At 40.4% G+C, this 27447-nt stretch overlaps 1 protein-coding gene across 1 annotated transcript; it reads left to right on the top strand.

The window, feature by feature from the left end:
• The first annotated feature begins 11727 nt into the window (after nucleotides 1-11727).
• Nucleotides 11728-21260, top strand: LOC148115641 (vomeronasal type-2 receptor 26-like). The gene is made up of 2 exons (XM_087885198.1): nucleotides 11728-11734; nucleotides 20359-21260. Exons 1-2 carry the CDS (start codon nucleotides 11728-11730, stop codon nucleotides 21258-21260), a joined length of 909 nt encoding a protein of 302 aa, XP_087741324.1.
• The last annotated feature ends 6187 nt before the right edge of the window (nucleotides 21261-27447 follow it).

Here is a 27447-nt window from a genome sequence, read left to right on the forward strand (position 1 = left end):
ATGGGAGTATCGGGATTTTCCCATCACAACCCACGCGGCTGCATTTTGCACCAGCTAAAGCCTCCGAGTGGTCCTCAAGGGCAGCCCCATGTAGAGAGCGTTGCAGTAGTCAATCCGTGAGGTGACCAGCGCATGAGTAACTGTGCGTAGGGCATCTCGGTCCAAGTAGGGATGCAACTGGTGCACCAGATGTATCTGGGCGAATGCCCCCCTGGTCACGGTCGTTATCTGGTCTTCTAAGCTCAACCGTGAATCCAGAAGGATGCCCAAGTTGCGCACCCTGTCTACAGGGGGCAAAACTTCACCCCCTATAGTCAGCGATAGCACCTCTCCCCTGAACCGAGATGCCAGTACCCACAGCCACTTGGTCTTGGCCGAGTTGAGTTGCAATTTGTTACTACCCATCCAGACCCGTACCGCTTCCAGGCACCAGGCCATCACATCAAGGGCATCACTGGGTTGGTTCGGGGTGGAAATATAAAGCTGAGTATCATCAGCGTACTGATGATACCTCACCCCAAAACCACGGATTATCTCCCCTAGCGGTTTCATATAGATGTTGAACAGGAGAGGCAAGAGAACCAACCCCTGAGGCACCCCACAGGTGAGGGGCCTCAAGGTTGATTCTGCCCCCCCGCCAACACCGCCTGCGTTCGACCCGAGAGGTAGGAGGAGAACCACTGTAAAACAGTGCCTCCCACTCCCAACCCCTCGAGGCGACGCAGCAAGATACCATGGTCGATGGTATCAAATGCCGCCGAAAGATCCAGAAGGACCAGAACAGAGGAATGACCTCTGTCCCGGGCCCTCCCAAGATCATCCACCAGTGCGACCAATGCCGTCTCCGTGCTGTACCCAGGCCTGAAACTTGATTGGCATGGGTCGAGGTAATCCACTTCATCCAGGACCAGCGGGAGCTGACATGCAACCACATTCTCAACAACCTTTGCTAAAAAGTGAAGGTTGGAGACTGGACGAAAATGATTTAATACAGCTGGGTCCAAGACCGGCTTCTTGAGGAGGGGCCTCACCACCGCCTCCTTCAAGGCGGTTGGGAAGTTTCCCTCCCTCAAAGAAGCCGCTATCACCGCGGCTGGGTGTGGGAGAGAGAGAGAGGGATCATCCCAAGCTCCTTCTGGAACCTCTCAGGGTCCATCAGGCGCCTGGGGTGGAACCAGATGGTCGGTTCCGCCTCCCAGCGAGGAGGGGCGGTGTAATGGAAGCCTAGCCAAAGGAGATAATGGTCGGTCCATGACAGGTGATAAATAGTAGGGGATCCCCCACCGAACTCATCTCGCCACTGCTCTGAGACAAAAACCAGATCGGGTGTGTGCCCCCCCCCTCATGAGGCGGGCCCTGGATAATCTGGGTCAGGTCCATAGCTGCCATGGAAGCCATGAACTCCCGAGCCACACCCGACGCCACACCCAGGGATGGCAGATTGAAGTCCCCCAGAACAATAAGTCTGGGAAACCATCACCAGCTCCAAGAGGGCGTCGAGCAGCCCGGGCAGGGCTGTTGATACGCAGCTGGGAGACAGGTACACAATCAACAAGCCCAACTGACCATACTGGCCCCACCTCATGAGGAGGGCCTCACACCCGTCAATCTTAGGAGCAGTGACCTCCCACGGACTAAGGACCTCCCTAATAACCACCGCCACCCCCCCTCCCCTACCCTGGGCTCTTGGCTGGTGCAGCACCCGGAAACCTGGTGGACACAATTCAGTCAGAGGGACACCCGCCTCTGAGCCCAACCAGGTTTCCGTAATGCATGCCAGGTCTGCGGTTTCCTCCTCAATCAAATGAGGGGAGCTTTATGGACCACAGACCTAGCATTAAAATAAACCAGCCTAAACCCAGGGGCCCAATCCCTCAAACCCCCAGGAGGTTGGATAGAAAGTTGGTAAAACAACTCAAACTATCTGAAATAATCATATCCTTCATTTGTCCTAATCTGAATTCATATTATGACATTAATAAAGTTTCTGAAACCAGGCCAGATAAACTGTGACCAGAGATGTTCTGATATGGTTTTAGATTAAATTGAAGACTATGGCTAATGACGATGTGTGTTTTTGTTACTATATAGGTTGGTGTGCTGGTGTTATATTTTATTTTCTGGGGTGATGTTCTGACTTTGTTTTTAAAAAATAGTTAATTTCAAATATGTATATATTTGATTGATCTCTTCTGGCTCTATAATGCAAGATCATTCATAGATAAATGAGAGAGAGAGGGGGGGAGAGAGAGACAGAGGGAGAGAGAGAGAGAGATGGTTAGGGGAGATCAAGAAAGAGAGAGAGAGAGAGGTAACATTCTATATATGAAGAATAGATCAAATATCAACATGAACATTGGAGCAACTTTAATTTTTCCCTCCATCCCTTTGAATAAATTAATGAGACAAATTATTATTTTTGACAATCTTCAATCAAAAGAAAAATATGTACAACTCTGAATGATTTTGGGAGGAAATCATGTAGACATGATGTGACAATGAAGATGTGCTTATGAGTATTAAAATTGGTTCCTGTTTTTTATCCATGACCAGATCCATATCCATTTCCATTTCCATATACTGTACATACAGTGTTTGTGTGTCTATGTGTGTGTCCTGCCAACCTAGCCATTCAAAAGCATGTAAATGCAAGAAGATAAATAGGTACCACTTCAGTGGGAAAGTAACAATGTTCCGTGCATCTTCAGTGCATAGTCATGCCAGCCACATGACCATGGACACATCTTTAAACATGGCTCAGGGCCAGGCTATCTTCGAAACCGCCTTCTACCGCATAGCTCCCATCGACTGGTAAGATCCCACAGAGTGGGTATCCTCCGGGTCCCGTCAGCTAAACAATGTTGTTTGGCAGGCCTGTGGGGGAGGGCCTTCTCTGTGGCTGCCCCAGCTCTCTGGAACCAATTACCTCCTGAGGACCGCCCCCACCCTATTGGCCTTCTGGAAAGTGGTGAAGACCTGGCTTTTACGGCAGGCCTGGGGCCATTGATATCGCTGTGGCGATCTTGCGAGACCCGGCCATGGAATGGAATATATGGGTTTTGAATGTTCCTTTAAAATTTTTTTACGGGATATTGTTCACATTGGGTTTTTTTGTTGTAAGCCACCCAGAGTCCCTAGGGAGTTGGATGGCATAGAAATGTGACTAATAAATAATAATAATAAATAAAAAATAAATAAAGCCTCTTCATTTCTGAATCAAAGTTTAGTACTGCCCCTTGGGTTGGTCATGACTAATAGGGGAAATCTTTACCTATACCCACTTAAACCTTTACCTATAAATATATAAATTTGTTTTTGTGCATGTTATGTTTGTCTTTGTTTTTTTGTCAGTCAGCCCTTCAGTGTATTACAGATTAGGAAAGCTACATCATATAAATCAGTACTTCTTTTATCTGTCCTTATCTTGATAATGGTCTCTAAATGCCATTGCCTCTGCCTTCTACACTATCTCTCTTTGGATATGGAGAAAGCATTGGAAAAGCAAAGCAATTGCAATGTATTTTTATTCACATACTGATCAGTTTCACTCATTATGTTAAATCAGGATTCTAGATTGTCCTAATTTTGATTTCTGTCATTGCAGTGTCAAATCTATCCTAGCCACTTCTAGGTTATCTGCAAAGATAGGAAACATTTCCTCCCTCCAATTGTTTACCAAATCAAAGGGTCCAGAATGCAGCACTCAACAAGAATGAACTCAACAAGAATAAAATGTTATATGGTTTCCTGCCTAAGCAGGGGGTTGGATTAGAAAACCTTCAAGGTCCCTTCCAACTCTGTTATTCTATTCTATTCTATTCTATTCTATTCTATTCTATTCTATTCTATTCTATTCTATTCTATTCTATTCTATTCTATTCTATTCTATTCTATTCATCAAGCACGTTTTGTCATGTTTTGGCACTTGGTGAGTAAAAGGTTCACCACCACTGTCGTATAGCAAAGGCTCTGGGCTCAGGTCCTCAAATTTTGTTTAGCCTTTCACCTTCAGCCATTGTGGGATTGTATTCATACAGGATCATCTCTTGGTTCCCTACTAGATATCTTATGTAAGAGACAGCAAATGTCATCACATCAGGAGGAGGAGGACGCACAGTGGTTAGAACGCAGTATTGCAGGCTATTTCTGCTGTCTTCTGGCTGCCTGCAATTTGGCAGTTTGATTCTCAGTGGTTTAAGTTTGACTCAGCCTTCCTTCCTTCTGAGGTCGGTAAAATGATGACCCAGATTGTTGGGGGCAATAGGCTGACTCTGTAAACCGCTTAGACAGGGCTGTAAAGCACTGTGAAGTAGTATATAAGTCTGCTATTGTGATTGCTATATATCACTTCATAGTATTTTACAGCCCTCTCTAAGCAGTTTACAGAGTCAGCCTATTGCCCCCAACAATCTGGGTCATCATTTTACCGACCTCGGAAGGATGGAAGGATGAGTCAATCTTGAGCCTGGTGAGATTCGATCTGACAAACTGCTGGCAGCTGGTGATCAGCAGAAGTAGCCTGCAGTACTGCACTCAACCACTGCAGCACCACAGCTCATCATCAACAACAATAGGTTGTTCAATATGTCATGATCTGGGGTTAACCAATCTGGAGTATCTAACCTTCATTGAAGAAGATGGCCTCATCCACACCAGACAAAAAAAAAGTTATTATAATGGCCCACTGCCTAGTTCAAGAGTGTTGAACTGTTTTTTCCACATTTTAATCTTTATTAAATAGAATAAGTTTGGAGACTAAAAAACAATCAAACTTCCCTGAATTGTTTCTTTCTCGACTCTCAAATTAGGATTATTCTCCTGAGTCAAACAAAACTCTTTTCTCCAATGGCACACTTTTATGGCCAAGGCTCATTCCCAATCCCCTTTCTAATTATTAAAATCATGATTATTTATTCTCCTTTGAACAAGGTTTATGGGATTTCCACCACCACAATTAGTTGCCAATCAAAGTAACAACAAATGGGATAGATAGCATGTGATAATCTGATTTGTAACAGCCTCCTGTGATGAGATCAGAGTTTGGGGTAAAGCTGGGCAAATACTCTAGCAGTCTGAAATTGCAGATAGCTCTTCCAAATCTGGGGGTAAACTGGATCTTCTTCACTGTAGTTGTGGTCTTTTTGCGATTTCTGAGATTTAGCTCTGTGCTGAAGAAAGAACTCTAGGAAGGATCTCCTGCAGTATACTGTATGTCAAATGTTGCTGCTGCTGCATATACAGCTTTTTCTGCTTCAGTTTCTCTCTCAAATTCCCTGTGCCAGTACGCTGATGAAATGTCCATTTAAGGTGATCATAGAAGAAAAGGAGTGGTTCCATTACTACAAGCCAGGAGACTACTGGATTACGGGAATAATGTCTGGAATCATAGCTCTATTGTACCAATTTTCATTTTCCAAGCCTCCAACCCACCAACTGAAAAGGTAATTGTTAACTCATCCAAGGATTCTGGTGATTGATTTTACGTGCTCCAATATCTTTTCTTTATATATATATATATATTTATAACATTTCTCTTCTTAATTTATTTGCCTTTACAAGACATAACAGAGAAATGCATAGAGGAGAGAGCCAATATACATTTTATTCACACCCACATCAATCCTGGTCCAGGATTGATATGGTTTGGATGACAGCTGAAATACGGACAGTATTGGAAGAAGTAGAAATAGGAGTAAATGAGTGGATAGACCATAACCCAATAACTATAAAATGTAAAGGACAAAAAAGATTTAAAAGATGGACATTGAATCAAAATATATGTAAAGACAAAGAATACAAACAGATGTTGGAAAGTGAGTTTTCTCCTTTGCCTTTCTCCCTTGCCTTTTGCTTCCCTTTTTCCTCAGCTATTTACAAAGCTTCCTCTGACAGCCATTTTGCTTTCTTGGATTACTTTTTTTGAGGATGGTTTTCATTGCTACCTCTTGTACAATGTTCCGAACCTCCATCCATAGTTCTTCAGGCACTCTGTCTGTCAGATCTAATTCCTTAAATCTATTTGTCACCTCCTCTGTATGTTCATCAGGGATATGATTTAGTTCACACCTGAGTGGTATGATTTTAATTACATTTTATGGATTGTTGTGAATTGATATGAGTGATATATTAGCTTTGTAAACAGGTAAGTGAATAAAATAAATGCTTTTGGTTTTGCAAAACGTTTATTCTAAGCAGATTGAAACAGTTACTGTTAGGATATGGTTTGAGCCTAACAAGTTGTCCAGGCAATATATGTGTTCTGTGACTTTAATATGAATATGTATTGTGTGACTTTAAAGTTTTCCTGCTGATTCGTTGTAATGCTGAGTCATGCTGTAATTAGTTGTGAACGTATTTAAGAAAGGTACTGTAACGTATTCAGTTGATGATAAGCTACCATTGTGTGAGGAGTGCTATCCATTGTGCTATCATCGTTGGATGGATCTGCTACCATCGTGGTTTGTGAACCAGAGTGAGTTTGTTATTCTAACCAACTACTGCTTGTGTGGTAAGAAGATATCTGTATCACTGGACTGATTTAACTGGCAAAGATTTGGATTGATTTAAAGACTATGAGATTGCTTTTTCACTATAAAGTAAACTTTTGATAAACCAGTTTGCACATCTCTTATTCATTGCTCTCAGCAACATTTCTCTGTGCTTTACACTCTGTTGGTTGGTAACACAACAACAATATCCTTAACATTGGTTATGGGCCCAGAGCCAACCAGAACTAATTAGGATTGTTAAGAGCTAAACTGAGAGTTAATGTGAATAGTACAAACTGTGTTTGTGATATACAATCCAAGTGAAGATGGCACTAGAACAAGCAGCAAATTTCTCCATGATAACCTGGCTGGATGGAACAAACTATGTGTCCTGGTCTACAAAATGTAATCTACTTTTGCGTAGAGAATGACTGTGGGACATAGTTAATAATCCACTGGATGTAACAGCATGGAATCCAGCTGATGAGGAAGATGCGAAGAAATTAGCCAAGTTTAACAGAGACAATGAACGAGCTCTTTGCATTATTGGACTAACACTGGGTGTCCATATTCGTGGCGAAGAGTCTGCTGCTAGGTGTTGGACCAACAACACCTAGTTGTTGGTCCAAGAGACTATATGTTCGTGACTCTGTGGGTGCTCATATTTATCTCACACAGAGATTATTTAAACAACATCTTCTTAAAGGTGGAGATATGATGGCTCATTTGGAATCCATGACCAGAATTTTCCAGGAGCTGTATGAAAAGGAACTTGTTTTCTCAGAACTACAACAAGTTTATATAATTCTTTCTTCTTTAGATGATAGTTATGACGACTATGTTTCTTCGTTAGAGGTTTTGTCCAGAGATGAACTGACATTGGCTGGCATAACTGGTAGGTTATTGGAAGAATACAAAGAAGACAAGAAAGGGATCAGTTGAGAGTGCAACAACCAAAAGAAGAAAAAATGTATTCAACTGCCTATTTTGTAAAACACTGTTTTGCTTGTGGGGCTAAAGGGCATATAGCTAAGTATTGTAAGAATAAGAAAATGTCTGTTAGGGACAATACTAGACCCAAGAAGGGTTGTAATTTAGCTATATCCAGTTCAACTACTGATGTTAACCAGGATTGTTGGGTTGTTGACAGTGGTGCTTCTCAATCTATTTCTAGAAATAGAATTTTTTTTGTTAAAATGGAGAAGAGTAACCAACATGTTAAACGAGCAAATGGCTGGAAGGTTAAGGTAGCTGGAGAGGGTGTTGCTCGTTGGTCATTTAGTAATGAACCATTGCCTATGTTATATATTCCTGGGTTAAAATTCAATTTATTATCTGTTAAATCATTATTGCAATTTGGGTTTACAGTAACATTTAAAAATGCTAAGTGTTTTATTGAGAAAGATGGCAAGGTTGTTACTGCAAGTTTAGAAAAAGATTTATTTATTTTAAGGGATAACCCAGTATTGGTGGCTAAGTCTAAGTCTGTTTATAAGAATGTTAAACCACATGATGAATGTATTCATCTATTACACCGGAGACTTGGACATTTAAATTTCAGGACGTTAAAGAAAACAGTTCAATTATCTGAAGAGATAAAACTACAAGCATGTAGTAAATATCTGAATTGCAATGCCTGTAGTCAGCAAAATAGTAGGGTAACACCAGCAAACTGTGTTAATGGTTTTAAAACCAAAAAGCCATTAGAGGTAGTGTTTGTAGACCTAATTGGACCCAAAAAACCCAGCATAGGAGGTGCCTGCTATATTCTAAACATAGTAGACCAGTATTCAAGATACGGATTCTGTTATCTTATGAAAACAAAAAGTGAAACATTTCAGCATATTAACAACTGGCTGCGTTTTGTGGAAAGGAAACAGAAATTTAAGGTTAAATGCTTAGTGACTGATAATGGTACAGAATTTACCAACCAAAGGTTGGAAAAGTTTTCGCAGGATGCAGGGATCCAGCATAAAAGGTCTGCTCTGTACAGACTACAACACAATTAGTATATTGAGAGAAGAGGTCAAACATTACAAGCCATGACTAGAACTATGTTGGCAGATTCTGGTTTGCCTGAAAATTTATGGGGTGAGGCTGTTATGTGTGCTAACCATGTGTTAAACAATGTGGTTCATTCCTCAATAGTAAGAAACCTTCACACTTTCTTTTTGAGTAGAAGAAGTGTGGAGGTTTCTTACTATTGTAACTGTTTCAGGCAAAGACAGATGCACATTCCAGACTTATCTCTTTCAAGGCTGTATATCAGCATTATCACAGTGGCTGGAGAGGAGTGCTCTCTACAACCCGCAAAATTGCTCCATTGGCAAATGTGATTGATGACACACCCTGGGGGGAGGGAGGAAACAGAGTCATGATTGGGGCATAAATTATGTGGGGTCAGAGTTGGCTTCACTTGGGAACATGCCGACATGAAGCTCCTAATAAATAACTGGATTTCTTTTGAAGCTTGGCTGAAGGCTCGTGATTTAATTAGGGAATCTGTTGGATCCCTGAATTGAATAATAAGAAGTTGATTATCTTTTGGGCATCGCACTATATAGATATAAAGCTACAGTAAATATGACATGCTTTCATGAAAATCCAAACTGAAGATTTATTTACTTCTTTATTGGAATTTGTCAAAGAAAAATGAGAACAAGAATAATAGAATAAATATACAATGACAGGGATGATAGCAGTTGTGAAATTCATTTTTTTTTACTTTATCCAAACTGAGAATTCCGAGCCTAGTAGCATAGGGAATTCTATTGTGTACAGAAGAGTGCACAACTTTTCTCATGAAATACTTCTGAACCCGCTCGATTGTACTGATGTCAGATATATGGTGGGGATTCCAAACATACTCTAAAATTGGTCTAGCATAAGTTTTATAAGCTGTAATGAGCAATACAATGTTTCCAGAAAAAAAGATTCACAAAATTAAATTAACAACTCTTAATGCTTTTTTAGCAATGCTGTTACAGTGAGCTTTGGAGCATAAATCCTCAGAGATAAGTACACCTAGGTCTTTAACAAGGTGAGGGTCATCTCCTAGATCAATGCCACCTATCTTATACTTGGTATTCTGACTACGTTTACCAATACGTAAGACAGAGCATTTGTTAATCAAAATTTGAACTTGCCCAATAGATGACCATTCAGACACATAACCACTTTCAAAACAAAGGAATTATCTGTAGAATTGAATAATTTTATGTCATTGGCAAAAAGAACGCAATTGCTTTTAAGTTGATCACATAAATCATTGATATAGAGCAAAAAAAGATGATGAAATTTCTTATGTTGCAGTGAGAACGCTTTCTACCACATTCTACCCTTCTTGTTGGCTGTTCATGAGGTCAACCAGAATTCAAGGCTCTTACCCAACATCACCCTGGGCTACAACATCTATCAGAACTTTTTCAATGCAAGAATGACATATGAGGCCATGCTGGATGTGCTGTCTACAGGACAGGAGAACATCCCAAACTACAGATGTGGAAAAGAAAAGAACCTGCTGGCGATTCTTGAAGAGATGGATTCTGAACTCTTTGATCATATTTCCAATGTCTTGAGCATCTATAAATTTCCACAGGTATAAAGCCAAATGAAATTAATTCCGTGTTGTAAATTGTTCAGATTTGCCTAGAAGGCAGCAGTAATATATATTTCTCCAAATAAATTGAAAGTCAGAGAGTAAATATTAGAAGAGCTGAAAGAATTTTTAATTCACAAAGTATGTGTGTGTGTATATACATATATATGTTTTTGTGTGTGTGTGTGTCTATATACATACAGTGCTGGGCTGCTGCCAGTTCAGACCGGTTCTAGTGAACCGGTAGTTGCGGCGATCAGTTGTCCTTGCCCACCTGCCCCCATCCTGTCCTGTCCTATACTTCCATGTTTCTCAGCTCAGCTGATTTGATTGGAATGGTGGATTTCTGTGCCTCAGCTCTTTTATTTACTGGGGCTGCCCTAGAAGGTAAGCTGTAGATGTTAAAATTGGTGTATTTTGAATGCTGTGCATGCGCGCAAAGCATGTGGTTACAGAAACACACACACACACACACACACACACACACACACGGTTGGATTAGAAGACTTTCCAGCTCTATTCTGATTGACTAATTGAATGAGGGGATGGGTGACCCACAGAGTTATAATGTGACCAGAAGGGTGTGCTCTTTAAAGACCACCAATGAACATCACCCACAGATAATTCAGAGCTCCCTGGTTTCAAAGGGAGCATACAAGAAAAACAGGACAGAACATCAAGGGAACCAGCAAAATTCATGCAGTTATCATTTGAACTGTCTCTCAGCAGTGTGGAAAGGCCCTTAGATTTACCATCTGACTTTTATCATTAAAACTCGCACAAACTACCACTATTTTCTCTTTCATCTTAGATCAACTATAGTATCACCAACCAGATGGCTGAGAAAAATCATCGTTTTCCTTTTTCATATCGGATGACCCCAAACCAAGAACCTCCTGACTCAGCAATTGTCAATCTGCTCCTGCAGTTTCAATGGACGTGGATTGGCCTCCTTTCTCAGGACAATGAAAGAGGAGAAAAATTCAAAAGACGCTTGGAAGTTCTCGCTCTAAAAAATGGGATTTGCATTGTCCTCTCAGGAACCGTCCCAGAAGGAAATATGCAGACAAGTGCTGGAGAAACTCTCATGCAAGAAAAATGGAAAATGTTCTTTTCTCTTATCAAGAGTCAAATAAAAATTCTAGTATGCCAACTGGATTTTCAGGCCTCAGGAATATTAGCAAAAATAATACAAACGATTGATACGACTAATACATCCATTGTGGGAAGGGTGTGGATTGCAACAACTTTGACAGCTTTAAGTATAGATATATTTTACCTCTGGGTTGATCTCCAAAATAAATATGCTTTGTTTTCCTTCCTCATCCAGACAAAGAGAAGGACTCAGTATGATGACATTAAATCTTATGCATCTATGGTCACATTGTATGGAAAGGAAGCATTTCAATGTTCCTATTCAAGTCCTGTGTTATCTAAGAAAGTTTGGAAAAAATGCAGAGAAAAAGAGAATTGGGAATTCCCACCCCATGATGTGATTGCAAGAATCCTGTCTCTGGATTCCTCCAGTATTTCCCAAATAGTTCAAATCGTGGCCTGGGTCCTCAGTGCTGCCTCCTCCTCCCAATGGAGTAAGAGGAGAATGCAAGTTGGAGACCATCAACCACCCCAGATTGTACAGCCATGGCAGGTAAGTCTCTTCCTTTGAGGTTCCATTGATTCTCCCCTTCCAATTCCTCAATATTAAATTAGATGTAGAAAGGGGCGAGATATTCCAAAGAGCAGTTGTCCAGTTTGTGGTATTTGAGAGTGAGTGTCAACCCTGAAGCTGATCTCACCAAGGCCATGTTGGAGGCTTCAGTGTTGCCGCACTGGAGCTGAGGGATATGGAGGGGGAAATAGAGATAGCTGGGATTTTGTAGCCAAAACAAAATATTTTCTCCTGGGAACCAAGGACATTCCCACTGATGGCCAGAGGGAAGATGAGTGGTGTCACCAGTCAACCGGATGACACCTTGGTTGGACCATGTGACTGATTGTTTGGAAAGAGGAGGAAAACTTTTACTTTTAATTAGGTGAAAACTGTGGGAACATTTAGAGTCAGTTTTCAGCAGCCTATGCCTATATGAGATGTCCAATAAAACTGATATTTGAGGAACCTGCTTGCCTCAGAGTCTTGTTTGCTATGGGCCTATTACTTGGAACCCTGACATTAAACTGACTCTAAATGTTTATTTCTTTTTTTCATGTTTTTAATTTTTTAATTTTTTAGAAACATATCAATGCGTGAACAGTGTGGCACCTGACTGACTTACATTTTCATACCAATAAAATAATATTCATCATATTTACTACAATTGACAAGTTTATATAGTTCTGGTAATATTACACATATCTTGTTGAATTATAATCTTCCATTATTTAATTATTCAATATTTCAATATGTTATTTTTATGCCAATCACCATATAATTCAAACATTTTTAATGCTACCATCGTTCACGTTCTGATTTCCCCTCTTATTATTACTTCACCTTATTAGATAAAGATATTTATTCCATTAATCCCCCTCTCTCTAGTTTCCGTCCCCTTTCTAACTTTTAATTTTGCCACTATTATATTGAAAAATATTCATATTTCATCCATATTTTAGTGAAGATTTAGAGTCAGTTTTCAGCAGCCTATGCCTATATGATACGTCCAATAAAACTGATATTTGAGAAACCTACTTGCCTCAGATTCCTGTTTGCTATGGGTGTATTACTTGGCACCCTGATGGTGAGTTAGAGAGAGATGATGGAGAAAAATCTTCCAAAGTTAAACAACCTGTGCAAGTTTGGGATACTTTTGTGACAGAAATAGCTCTATGGTGACAACGTATTTTTCAAAACTAAACAAGCATCAGAATATTCAAGCAATCCTCAACCTTTTATTGTGATCAGATCTAGTCTCCAAGCTAAGGAGTTCAGCTGGATTGTTTGTTCTGTATTAAGATTGAATTTTGCTGGCTAAAAGTTTCTAACATAGCAACATAAACTCCGCTAACTTCATCTTGATCAGGACTGATGGCAAAATTGTATTCTCCATCTTCTCCCATTACAAGTTTTTCCGTATCTGCAATTGGTTTTGCCTCAGATGGGCTGTGATATTAAAGCAAGAAAATACAGAACATTAAACAGAATAAGAATTCGCCAGATGGAGAGAGGATCAAAAAACTGGTATTTTGCAGCAGGATGAGAATTTATTAAAGCAAATAAGAGATAAAGGTCAAATGCATATTAAAAGGTTGCATAATGTATTAGTGGAAATAGATTCGGAAACAGAGCTAGTCAAGGATTGTATGATAAAATGGGCACAAAACATAGGGGAACCAATAATGTTGGATACATGGGAAAAGATGGGTTACAAATGTAAGATTCACACAAGCTCAAAACTTAAGAGAGAACTTTTACAAAATGTTTTATAGATGGCATTTAGACCCAAAAAAACTAGCCTGAATGTATCCAAATTTACAACCCCAGTGTTGGCGATGTGAGTGTGAAGATGCTACATATTTTCATATATGGTGGACATGTAAAAAAATTAAGGCTTTTTGAATAAAAATATGGTGGATTATTCAAAATATTTTAAGGAAAAAAATTAAATTTACACCACAGTTGTTGTTTTTTTGTTGGGAATAGTCACGGATTGTACTGTAATAGAGACTAAGTTGGTTTTGAATTTAATAACAACTGCCAGGTTACTGGTGGCACAGTACTGGAATAAGGAAGATCCACCTACCATTGAGGAATGGACATTAAAAGTTGTGCATCTGGCTGAGATGGCAAAAATTTCATCATATCTTAAAGATCATTCAAATGAAAGATACATATCAGAATGGAGAAGATGGATTGACTATATGCAAAAAAAGTATCCGAACAAGAAGATTCATATAGCTTATGAATGAAATATTTTTAAGTAGTTTATGTTTATAGTTCTTGAGTTATAAGGTGTTAAAGATTTAGGGAGAATATGAATGCAATAATTTGTTAGCATATCTTAGCTTTATGTTTGTGAATGCTATACCCTGTGCCTTTTCTGGGAAGTCTAGGGAGGGGGGTGGGGGGGAGGGGGGAGGGGGAAAGGGTGGGGGGGAGAAAATGTTTGTATTTCTTATAAAACTTTTTAATAAAAAAAAACAGAATAAGAATTTGAAAGAACCTCAGAGGTTTTTCTAGTCCAACCCACTAATCAAACAGGAGACCCTGCACCATTTCAGACAAATGGTTGTCCGCGTCTCTTTTTGAAAGCTTCCAATGATGGAGCACTCACAACTTCTGAAGGCAAGCTATTCCATTGGTTGATTGCTTTCACATTAGGAAATTTCTCTTTAGTTCTAGGTTGCTTCTCTCCTTCATTAGTTTCCAACCATTGTTTCTTCTCTTGGCTAATGGTGCTTTGGGAAATGTTTTGACCCCCTCATCTTTGTAGGAGCCCCTCAAATGTTAGAAAAGTGGTATCATTTCTCCCCAGTCCTTCATTTCCTTAGACTAGACCAGGGGTGGGTTCTACTTACCTTTACTACTGGTTCACAGTGGGGCCGTGTGTGTGCGCTTGAGTTTGATCTTTAGCTTGTCTTCTGGGGGTGTTGCCTATTCCTGCCAGCTTAGTGTCATCTTCAAATTTGATCAGTTCCCCTTCAATTCCCTCGCCTAGATCTTTTTTGAAAATATTGAAGAGTGCTGGGTCTAAAATGGAAGCTTGGGATACCCCATTGCTTACATCCCTCTATGTGGATGAGGTTCCCCAGAGAACTACATGTTGAATATAATTTGTCAGCAAGTTACAAAGCTACCTGATGGTGGTGTGATCTATACCATGTTTTCATAAATGCGAGATAAATACCTTATTTTTTTGACTATAAGACGCACATTAATTTAGAAGAGGAAAACAAAAAAAATGTTTTTGACATTTGCACTCTCCAATCTTGGCCCTTTTTTGGCCCTTTTCCAGCCTTTTTCCAGCCCATTTTTGAGGCTTTTTTCAGCCCATTTTGAGACTTTTTTTAAGCCCCCCCCCCCAAAAAGGCCAAAGAACAGCCTCAAAAACCGCCTGAAAAAAGCACCAAATTTGGGCTAAAAAAGGCCTGAAGAAGGCCAAATAAAGGCTGATAATGGGGTGTGCAGAGACCAAAAAATGACCAGTGGGTGGGCGAGGCTTCAGCAATATTTGATCTAGAAGACGCACAGACATTTTCATCCCCTTTTGGAAGACAAAAATGTGCGTTTTATAATCCGAAAAATACAGTATTTGAAAAAGAGCTGTAAATTCCTGGAGAATGACTGAAAGAAGCTTCCCATGAAATGTTGAATCAATCTGCTTCAGACTGCAGTGATGATTTGAAGAGGTTGAAATATTCAGAGTACCTCCAATCCAGAATAATAGCAAGAAAAAAAACATTGAATAAAGGCTCAAATTGGGATGGTTTTTTTTCTGTTTCTGCAGCTTCATAGGCTCCTGAGAAACTTCCAATATCACAATATTTCCAGAGATGGGATTTCTTTTGACGAAAATGGAGTTCCTGTTGGTGACTTTGATATCATGCAGTGGACATACGTTTTGAACAAATCAGATGCGGGGGTGAAAATTGGGAATTTAGAAAGACAAGCCTCCTCGGAAGTCAAAATTTCTGTCAATCAAAGTGCCGTCCAATGGCCAACTTTATTTAACAAAGTAGTTGAGGCTGCTTGTATTTTGCTCATCTATTTATCTCCATCTGCTCAGAAATAATTCTTATTGAGGCCAATTGAGATAACTTCCAAACAAGAGAATTTAAACCCTCATTAATTTATTAGATATTATTTTACTTTAGAGGTTTTACGATAATCTATCACATGCTAAAACATGCTGCATTGTATTGCGGGATTTTCAATCTACATTATTAAACTGGGATATATTGCCACAATTTATAGTACATCAAATTATCTTGTTTTCAGTAAGAGAAAATCCAGAATGTCTATGCTCAGAATGTCTCAGTCATCCAGGTCACTATTGTGGCAAAGGTGCTTTTTCAAAAGGCAGCTGGACTTTGTTTTCCCTTGAAGATGTTTCACTTCTCATCCAAGAAGCTTCTTCAGTTCGGACTGAATGGTGGAGGATGGAAAGATTTGGAACTGTTGAAAAGACTGTGTTGTAAACAGGATATAGATTCAGCAATTGCAGAAGAATTCCACACCCAATTGCACTATTCACGTGACCCTGAGGGCACAGATAAATTCCAAGAGGCCTCAACAACTTTCAGAAAGACTGCTAACAACCAGATGACTGGAAAGAATATAAATCCTTCCATACTTCACCATTCAGCCAGAATTGAAGAAGCTTCTGGAATGAGAAGCAAAACATCTTCAAGGGAAAACAAAGATCAGTTGTCTTTTGAAAAAACACCTTTGGGAGAAAATCCAGAACATGAAGGATTTTGCCTACTGAATTGCATAAGAGAAAGATATCACTAAGAATGTGGTGAAAGAAATGTAGGTAGCTAAAAAAGTCATTTACATATGATGATACAATAATCAGTTGTAGGAGAGAAAGGTAGGGACTCTAGAGAAAGCTAGATATTGGAGCTGAGAAAGGAAAGATGGAGAAAAAATATATACCATATTTTTCGAAGTATAAGACACACCTTTTTTGGGGGGACGAAAATAAGAAAAAAAATCTGCCTCTGGCTACCAGCATCCATCTGTATTCATCTGGATAGCGTCCTGTAGGTGTGTGAGAGAGTTGAGGGCTGTTTGGAAACTGAAAAAGTATTTGCTGTGTGAGCAACAAGGAAGGAGCCTGGGCGAAGTTTAGGTCAATTGTTGTAAAGCTGCATGCTGTGCTGATCTCTGAAACTAAAACTGAAACTGAAACACCTCTCCTCTGCTTGTGTTTTCCTTTGCTGCTCCGTGCCTCACGTTTTTAACTACATTCAGTGTATAAGATGCACTCAAATTTTCACCCTCTTTTAGGGGGTGAGTGCATCTTATACTCCAAAAAATACTGTACATTATAGCATTCTTATACATGCCCTAAGAAGAAACACCTTTTGCAATGGAACTACTTTCCTTTGGAAAAAAGAATGAGGCAATGAGTCTGTTTTGAGATCTACAAGGGAGATTGATAGAGAAAGAGAATGGCCTTTCATTGACCCCTTGCAAGTAGAGTAATTAAAGTTCATGCCACTACTTCTTGACTGATTTTGCTCAATGTGCTCCTGGAGCCACTGGAAGACACTTGATTTCAGTAAATCCTTCTAATTCATATATTACCCTGAGTAACCTTCTTGTTTATGTTTAGATGGTGCCTTATTCAAGATGTACAAAAAGTTGCTCCCCGGGTTATGCCAAGCTTGTGAGAGAGGGAGCCCCAGTTTGCTGCTATGACTGTTCTCTGTGTATGGAAGGAACATTCTCTACGCAAAAAGGTACAGTAGGTGGCTCCCCCCCCCCAAAAAAAATCAGGATACAATGAATATACTATTTTGTTTTTTGGCAGAGTGTTTGATAAATAAGAAAAACATTAAATTCCTTGAAGGCATCCACAAACATCAAAGATGGGGCACTATCGCATTCACATGATGATGTGAGCATTAAAATAAATTATTATTATTATTATTATTATTATTATTATTATTATTATTATTATTATTATTATTATTATTATTATTCATATTTGTATACCGCCCTACTCCCGAAGGACTCAGGGCGGTGAACAGCCATAATAAATACAAATACATATAGAAGTTAAAAACTATTAAGAAACAGATTAAGTAATTTAGGCTCAAAGATTAAAAACATCCAAATTTATCTAAAGAGGTTTAAAACCCAATTTAAAAGCCAGTTTAAAAGCCAATTAAAAAGGGAGAGTTAGGCCAGACCAGCTTGTTGGAATAGAAATGTTTTCAGGGCACGGCGGAATATGCGTAAGTCTTGGATGTTTCGTAACTCCGGGGGAAGCCCGTTCCAGATGGTAGGTGCCCCCACAGAAAAGGCTCTCCCCCTGGAGGCCATCAGTCGACATTGTTTGGCCGACGGCACCCTGAGGAGTCCCTCTCTATGGGAGCGAACTGGTCGGTGAGAGGCTATTGGTGGCAGGAGGCGGTCTCGTAAGTACCCTGGTCCTGAGCCATGGAGCACTCTAAAGATAGTAACCAAAACCTTGAAGCGCACCCGGAAGACCACTGGGAGCCAGTGCAGCTCGTGCAGGAGGGGGGGTTACATGAGAGCGCCACATTGCTCCCATTACCACCTGCGCGGCCGCATTCTGGACCAGTTGGAGCCTTCGGGCGCTTCTCAAGGGGAGCCCCATGTAGAGAGCATTACAATAATCCAGGCGTGAGGTGACAAGGGCGTGAGTGACCGTGCGTAACGAGTCCCGATCCAGAAAGGGATGCAACTGGCGAATCAGGCGAACTTGATAAAAAGTCCTCCTGGCTACGGCCGTCATATGCTCTTCAAAAGACAGCCGTGAGTCCAGGAGGATGCCCAAGTTGCGAACCCCATCTGTGGGGGCCAACGACTTGCCCCCAATAGTCAGAGATGGCGCCAACTGACTATATCGGGACGACGGAAACCACAGCCACTCGGTCTTGGATGGGTTGAGTCTGAGTTTGTTCCTCCCCATCCAGATCCGTATGGCCTCCAGGCACCGGGACATCACCTCGAGGGCATCATTGGGGTGGTCTGGGGTGGAGATGTACAGCTGGGTGTCATCAGCGTACTGATGGTACTTCACCCCAAAACCACGGATGATCTCACCCAGCGGCTTCACATAAATGTTGAACAAAAGGGGAGAGAGGACCAACCCCTGAGGCATTCCACAAATGAGAGGCCTCGAGGTCGACCTCTGCCCCCCTGTCAACACAGACTGCAACCGGTCAGAGAGAAAGGAGGAGAACCACTGTAGAACAGTGCCCCCCCACCCCCAACCCTTCCAACCGGTGCAGCATGATATCATGATCGATGGTATCAAAAGCCGCTGAGAGGTCTAGTAGGACCAGGACAGAGGAGCAACCCCTGTCCCGAGCCCTCCAGAGATCATCAACCAATGCGACCAATGCTGTCTCTGTGCTGTACCCGGGCCTGAATCCCGACTGGAATGGATCTAGATAATTCAATTCATCCAGGTACTGAGGCAGTTGTCATGCAACCACACTCTCAACAACCTTTGCAACAAAGCGAAGGTTGGAGACAGGACGATAATTTGCTAATACAGCTGGATCCAGGGAGGGCTTCTTGAGGAGGGGCCTCACCACCGCCTCTTTCAAGACGGTGGGAAAGATACCCTCATTCAAAGAAGCATTTATAATCTCCTGGAGCCAGCCTCGCGTCACCTCCCGGGAGGCCAGTACCAACCAGGATGGACACGGGTCCAATAAATATGTGGTCGCATTTAGTCTGTTCAGTATCCTGTCCACGCTTTCGGGAGTCACAGGATCAAACTCTTCCCAAATAATATTCTCAGGACCTGCCCCTGTCATCTCCTCTGGATCAATCCAGTCAGAGTCTAGCTGTTCACGAATTTGAGCAATTTTGTCATACAGATATTGTACAAAATCCTCAGCTCTACCCTCCAAGGGGTCTTCCCGCGTCTCTTGATGGAGCAGAGAGCGGGTCACCCTAAACAGGGCGGCTGGGCGATTATCTGATGACGCAATAAGAGTAGAAAAGTAGTTACTCTTCTCTACTCTTATTGCCACTAGGTAATTCTTAATATGAGATCTTACCAGTGTTCGGTCGGATTCAGAATGACTAGCCCTCCAACTGCTCTCTAGGCGTCTTTTCTGGCGCTTCATCTCCCTCAGCTCCTCAGTATACCAAGGAGCCAGGTGAGACCGGCGCCGGGTCAGAGGCTGCAAAGGCACGACTCGGTCTAAAGCATCAGCCGCCGCCCTATCCCAGGCAGCCACTAAGTCCTCAGCTGAGTCATGTGCTAGAACCTCAGGAAATGGCCCAAGCTCCATCTGGAATCTCTCAGGATCCATTACGCGCCTGGGGCGGAACCACCTGGTCGGTTCCGCCTCCCTGCGGCAGGGTGAATAAATAAATAATGAAAAGTTGCTGATTTCTACTGAGTTGTTACTTTCTTGCTTTGTTTTAGGAAAGAAGATTTGAGAACTGATCATCACATTCATCTTCAGCCTTTAAAAAGAGTGTTAACTAATGTTGTGTCGTATGGATATCACTGGGGAGAAATATTATATTATTCCTTGAAAATAAAGTAATTGATTTCTGATGCGGTTTTTATGCTCCTACAGTTGCAGAAACAGATTCATGCTAACCATTTTTTTTCTCAGATGCAGCCCATTGTGAAAAGTGTCCAGATGACCAGTATTCCAATAAGAAGCGAGATCAATGTGTCCCCAAAAATATAAGCTTCTTATCCTATCAAGAATTGTTGGGACTCATCCTGGCTTTCTTTGCCATCGCTTTGTCCCTAAGCACCGCCTTTATTCTGGGAATCTTCATGAAATACCGAGACACTCCCTTAGTCAAAGCCAACAACTGTGAACTCACCTACATCCTCCTGGTTTCACTCCTGCTTTCTTTCTTGACTTGCCTTCTATTCATCGGTCGCCCCGTGAAAATGACCTGTCTCCTTCGACAAACCATTTTCAGTGTTGTTTTCTCAGTTGCTGTGTCTTCCTTGCTGGCCAAGACTGTCATGGTGGTGGTGGCCTTTCTGGCCACCAAGCCAGGCAGCAGCATGAGGAAATGGCTGGGGAAGAGTCTGGCCAACTCTATTGTTTTATCCTGCTCTGGTATTCAAGTAGGCCTCTGTATGATGTGGCTGGGAGTCTTTCCCCCATTCCCAGATTCTGACTTTCATTCCCAACCAGAACACATCCTGCTGCAGTGCAATGAAGGCTCTGTCACCATGTTCTACTCTGCTCTTGGCTACATGGGTTTTTTGGCTGCCATCTGTTTCTTGGTGGCATTTCTGGCTCGAAATCTGCCAGGGGCCTTTAATGAAGCCAAACTGATCACCTTCAGCATGTTGGTTTTTTGTAGCGTTTGGATCTCCTTTGTTCCCACATATCTGAGCACCAAGGGGAAATACATGGTAGCTGTGCAGATCTTCTCCATCCTGGCCTCTGGCCTGGGTTTACTGGGCTGCATCTTTATCCCCAAATGCTACATTATTATCCTGAGACCTGACATGAACACCAAAGAACATCTGATGATAAAAAATCATTAAGTTTCTTTGTGTTAGGTTTTATTTTTATACAGTTTACATGCAGCATGAAATCACATACTTTGAAGTAATGTTTTATGTCTTGTCGCTTATCTTACTTCATTCCATGTGAACTTTGAATTATAGTAAATGAGTAGTATGGTTGCTAAAAAAAACCTCAAACTGTTTGAAATAATTATGTTTGTTTGTTTGTTTGTTTGTTTGTTTGTTTGTTTGTTTGTTTATTTATTTATTTATTTATTTATTTATTCAATTTATATGCCACCCTTCTCCGGTGACTCCGGGTGGCTTACAATGCGTCAAGCAATAGGCTTCATACTTTTGTATATTCCTGCTTAGTAGGGCTTTCAGCCCCCCCAAGCAGTGTTCTTTTTTTAATATACAAAGTCAGCTTATTGCCCCCACAATCCGGGTCCTCATTTTACCTACCTCAGAAGGATGGAAGGCTGAGTCAATCTTGAGCCTGGTGAGATTTGAACACGCAGTAATTGCAGGCAGCTGGCAGCTAAGTGCTACTTAACAGCACTTTAGTCCGCTGCTCCACCAAGGCTCTTATCCACCAAGGCTCTTATAATAATTGAATATCCTTCAATTGTCCTAATCTGAATTCATATTATGACATTAATAAAATTTCTGAAACCCGGCCAGATAAACTGTTACCAGAGATGTTCTGATATGGTTTTAGATTAAATTAAAGACTGGCTAATGACGATGTGTGTTTTTGTTACTGTATAGGTTGGTGTGCTGGTGGTGTATTTTATTTTCTGGGGTGATGTTCTGATTTTGTTCAAAAAAATAGTTAATTTCAAATACTGTATATATTTGATGGATCTCTTCTGCCTTGATAATGTAAGATCATTCATAGTTAGATAGATGAGATAGATAGATAGATGATAGATAGATAGATAGATAGATAGATAGATAGATAGATAGATAGATAGATAGATAGATAGATAGATGATAGATAGATGACAGGCTCAAGGTTGACTCAGCCTTCTACCCTTTCTAAGGTAGGTAAATTGAGGACCCAGTTTGTGGGGGCAATAAGCTGACTTTGTATAAAATATACCAAAGTATGAAGGCTATTGCTTAATGCACTGTAAGCCGCCCTGAGTCTCCGGAGAAGGGTGGCATATAAATCAAATTAAAAAAAAAAAAAGATAGGAGAGATCAAATAAGAGAAAAATAGAGAGACAGATAATATTCTATATATTAAGAATAGATAAAACATCAACATGAACATTGGAGCAACTTTAATTTTTTTCTCCATCCCTTTGAATAAATTAATGAGACAAATTATTATTTTTGACAGTCTTCAATCAAAAGAAAAATATGTACAACTCTGAGTCATTTGGGGGGAGAAATCATGTAGACATGCTGTGACAATGAAGATGTGCTTATGAGAATTAAAATTGGTTCCTCTTTTTATCCATATCCATATCCATATCCATTTCTATATACTGTACATACAGTGTCTGTGTGTCTCTGTGTGTGTCCTGCCAACCTAACAATTCAAAAGCATGTAAATGCAAGAAGATAAATAGGTACCACTTCAGTGGGCAAGTAACAATGTTTCGTGCATCTTCAGTGCATAGTCATGCCAGCCAGTCTTCATTTGTGAATCAAAGATGAGCACCGCCCCTTGGGTTGGTCATGACTGACAGGGGAAATCTTTACCTATACCCATCTAAACCTTTACCAATAAACATATAAATTTGTTTTTGTACATGTGTCTTTTCTTTGTCTTTGTCTTTTTGTCAGTCAGCACTTCACTGTATTACATATTAGGAAAGCTACATCATATAAGTGAGTACTACTTTTATCTGACCTTGTCTTGGTAATGGTCTCTCAATGCCACTACACCTGCCTTCTACGCTATCTCTTTTTGGATATTGAGAAAGCATTGGAAAAGCAAAACAATTACAATGTATTTTTATTCACATATTGATTCACTAGAATCCTGATTTATGCCAAATGAGGATTCTAGATTGTCCTAATAGTAGTGTCGAATCTATCCTAGTCACTTCTAGGTTATCTGCAAAGATGAGAAAAATTTCCTCCCTCCAATTGTTTATCAAATTAAAGGGTCCAGAACCCAGCATTCAACAATCCAGCATTCAACAAGAATGAACTCAACAAGAATAAAATGGTATATGATTTCTTGCCTAAGCAGAGGGTTGGACTAGAAGACCTCCAAGGTCCCTTCCAACTCTTCTATTCTATTCTATTCTATTCTATTCTATTCTATTCTATTCTATTCTATTCTATTCTATTCTATTCTATTCTATTCATCAACCATGTTTTGTCATGTTTTGGCACTCGGTGAGTGAAAGATTCACCACCACTGTCATATAGCAAAGGCCCTGGGCTCAATCCTCAAATTTTGTTTAGCCCTTCACCTTCAGCCATTGTGGGATTGTACTCATATAGCATCATCTCTTGATTCCCTACTAGATACCTTATGTAAGAGAAAGCTAATGTCATCACATCAGGAGGAGGAGTAAGCACAGTGGTTAGAATGCAGTATTGCAGGCTATTTCTGATGCCTTCTGGCTGCCCGCAATTTGGCAGTTTGATTCTCACTGGTTCAAGGTTGACTCAGCCTGCCATCCTTCCAGAGTTGGTAAAACAAGGACCCAGATTGTTGGGGGCAATAGGCTGATTCTGTAAACTGCTTAGACAGGGCTGTAAAATCACTGTTAAGCATTATATAAGTCTGCTATCGTGATTGCTATCGTGAGGAAGTCAGTAATGGGCCATTGTTTCAGATTAATGCCCCAGAGAATTTTGACTAGTTCTTCTTTGTAACCATTAAGACTGATAGCCTCGTCTACATTTTGAAAAATACAAGACATTTAAATAGGGGGTGCAATAGGAATAGAACTTAGACTTATATACCACTTCATAGTGTTTTACAGCCCTCTCTAAGCAGTTTACAGAGTCATAATATTTACAGAGTCAGCCTATTGCCCCCAACAATCTGGGTCCTCATTTTACCGAACTGGGAAGGATGGAAGGCTGAGTCAACCTTGAGCCTGGTGAGATTCAATCTGCTAAACTGCTGGCAGCCGGTGATCAGCAGAAGTAGCCTGCAGTACTGCACTTAACCACTGCATCACCATGGCTCATCATGAACAACAATAGTTTGTTAAATAGGTCATGATCTGGAGTTAATTCATTCTGGAGTATCAAACCTTCACTGAAGAAGATGGCCTCATCCACACCAGACAAAATAAGAAGGAATTATACTGGCTCGCTGCCTAGTTCAAGAGTGTTGAACTGTTTTTCCACATTTTAATCTTTACAATCACAAGAATAAGTTTGGAGACTAAAAAACAATCAAATTTCCCTGAATTGTTCCTTTCTCAACTTTCAAATTCGGATTATTCTCCTGAGTCAAAGAAAACTCTTTTCTCCAACGGCACACTTTTATGGCCAAAGCTCATTCCCAATTCCCCTTCTAATTGCTAAAATCGTAATTATTTATTCTCCTTTGAACAAACTTTATGGGATTTCCACCACCACAATTAGTGGCCAATCAATGTGACAACAAATGGGATAGACAGCATGTGATAATCTGATTTGTAACAGCCTCCTGTGATGAGATCAGAGTTTGGGGTAAAGCTAGCAAATACTGTAGCAGTCTGAAATTGCAGATAGCTCTTCCAAATCTGGGGGCAAACTGGACCTTCTTCACTGTACTTGTGGTCTCTTTGTGATCTCTGAGATTTAACTCTGTGCTGAAGAAAGAACTCCAGGAAGGATCTCCTGCAGTATACTGTATGTCAAATGTTGCTGCTGCTGCACATCCAGCTTTTTCTGCTTCAGTTTCTGTCTCAAATTCCCTGCGTCAGTACGCTGATGAAATGTCCATTTAAGGTGATCATAGAAGAAAAGGAGTGGTTCCATTACTACAAGCCAGGAGACTACTGGATTACGGGAATAATGTCTGGAATCTTAGCTCGATTATATCAGTTTTCATTCTCCAATCCTCCAACCCACCAACTGAAAAGGTAATTGTCAGCTCGTCCAAGGATTCTGGTGATTGATTTTACCAGCTTCAATGTCTTTTCTATATATATGTATATATATATTCTTTTAATACAAATATTCCCTTTTAGTAAACAGTGTGTCATCTGAGTACATATTTTTGTATCATGACAATTAAACTTTACCACCATATTTATCCGTAGGGATCTCTTCACTTTTCCAATTTTGTGCAAATACAATTCTAGCTGCAGTTATTACATGAATAATCAAGTATACATTTTACTTACTATAAGCTTCTGGTGTTTTCCCCAACAGGAATAGTCCAGGTTTTTAATCAATATGTTGCTGCATCATCTTCTCCAATCACATACCTCCACTGTCTTTTCTAGGAATCATTTCCTTTCCCCTATTCCTCACTTTGAGAAAGCCAAGTCATTATTGCTCATCCCAATTTCCTTTAGAGGAAAGGCTCCTGGGGAACCTGATGATTTTGTAAAACCTGAGTTTGCAAAGTTTCTTTTTAAGTTGAATGAATCTTTCCTGGATGGGGTTCTGCCTGCTTTCTAAATGATTACCTTGGTACTGTGGAGTCAGCAACTTATTTATTCATATTTATTTTATTTATTTATTAACAATAGTTAAACAGTAACTCCCAATAAAGTGATTGAATGATACCTTAGAACAGAGTGAGATCTCTGGTATTTTCTCCCTACTGTTTCTTCCCCTTCCTTTCATTTACTCTATAATTGCTACCACCTTCTCCACTCTTTTTTTCCACCCTTTGCCACTTTTGTGGCTTCCCTGTTCCTTTTGGTTTAGATAAAAGAATACTTTTTAAAAACCAAATTCAAGGAGGGGAGAGGCTTTATGTGATAAGTTAATATTTAGTCGCAGAGGAATCACATTAACTGTAGTTAACTGTAGAATATAGGACAATAACTCTAAAGCCATGAATGTTGTTTTTGTGAAATTGTGTCCAGCCCATTGCAACCCCATGGACAACGTTCCTCCAGGCCTTCCTGTCCTCTACCATCCCCCAGAGTCCATTTAGGCTCACGCCGACTGCTTCAATGACTCCATCCAGCCACCTCGTTCTCTGTCTTCCCCTTCTTCTTTTGCCCTCAATTGTTCCCAGCATTAGACTCTTCTCCAGTGAGCCCTTCCTTCTCATTAGGTGGCCAAAGTATTCTAGTTTCATCCTCAGGATCTGGCCTTCGAAAGAGCAGTCAGGGTTGATCTCCTCTAGGATTGATCGGTTTGATCGCCTTGCAGTCCAAGGGACTCACAGGAGTCTTCTCCAGCACCATAGTTCAAAGGCCTCAATTCTTTGGAACTCAGCCTTCCTTATAGTCCAACTTTCACAGCCATACATTGCAACTGGGAAAAACCATAGCTCTTGATATGCATACACTTTGTAGCATCCCTTATTAACATTCTTGAGGATGGGAAGATACAGATCTTCTCCTAAGCATTGGGCTAGGATGGGGGTTGCGAGCTATGAGCAGATCTAGTCTGGTGCCTGGGGGGAAGGGTATGATTTTATTTTTTATTTTAAAAAAAATCATTAAACATTTTTTAAAAAAAACAAAGAGAAAGCTTTAACACTTTTTCCGTTTCAACAGTTTCGCATCCGTCAAAAATTTCATACTTATACATTTTTTCCTCCCTTATTCTACTATATCTTTTATACATATACTTCTAATATTTGTTTATTTATTTACATATATACATATAAATACCCGTCTACACACTTTCATTTCTACAATTTTTGTTTCCTCATATTTGCACTTATACTTCTACTCCTATTTCGACCATTATTTAATTTTTCCTTGTCTTTTATCTCTCTCCTCCAGCCATTCATACAATTTCTCCCACACTAAGTAATATTCTGCTTCCTCTTTTTCTTGTATCTCTTTCGTTAATTTGTCCATCTCAGCACATTCCAAAACTTTTCTGATCAGATTATCCTTGGATGGTATATTATGATTTTTCCAATTCTGAGCGTAGATTATTCTTGCTTCTGTGGTAATATGGATAATTAAATATTCTATTTCTTTTTCATATGACCCTTGGAGTATTCCTAATAAAAGTGTTTCTGGCCTCATCTCTATCTTGGTTATTTCTTCTAATTGTGAGCTGATTCTACTCCAATATTATTTCGCTTTGTGGCAGTACCACCACATCTCGTAATATATTCCCT

The sequence above is a fragment of the Pantherophis guttatus genome, chromosome 2 (assembly GCF_059756535.1).
Source record: "Pantherophis guttatus breed Tessera chromosome 2, ASM5975653v1, whole genome shotgun sequence".
In the NCBI taxonomy this organism is placed as follows: Eukaryota; Metazoa; Chordata; class Lepidosauria; order Squamata; family Colubridae; genus Pantherophis; species Pantherophis guttatus.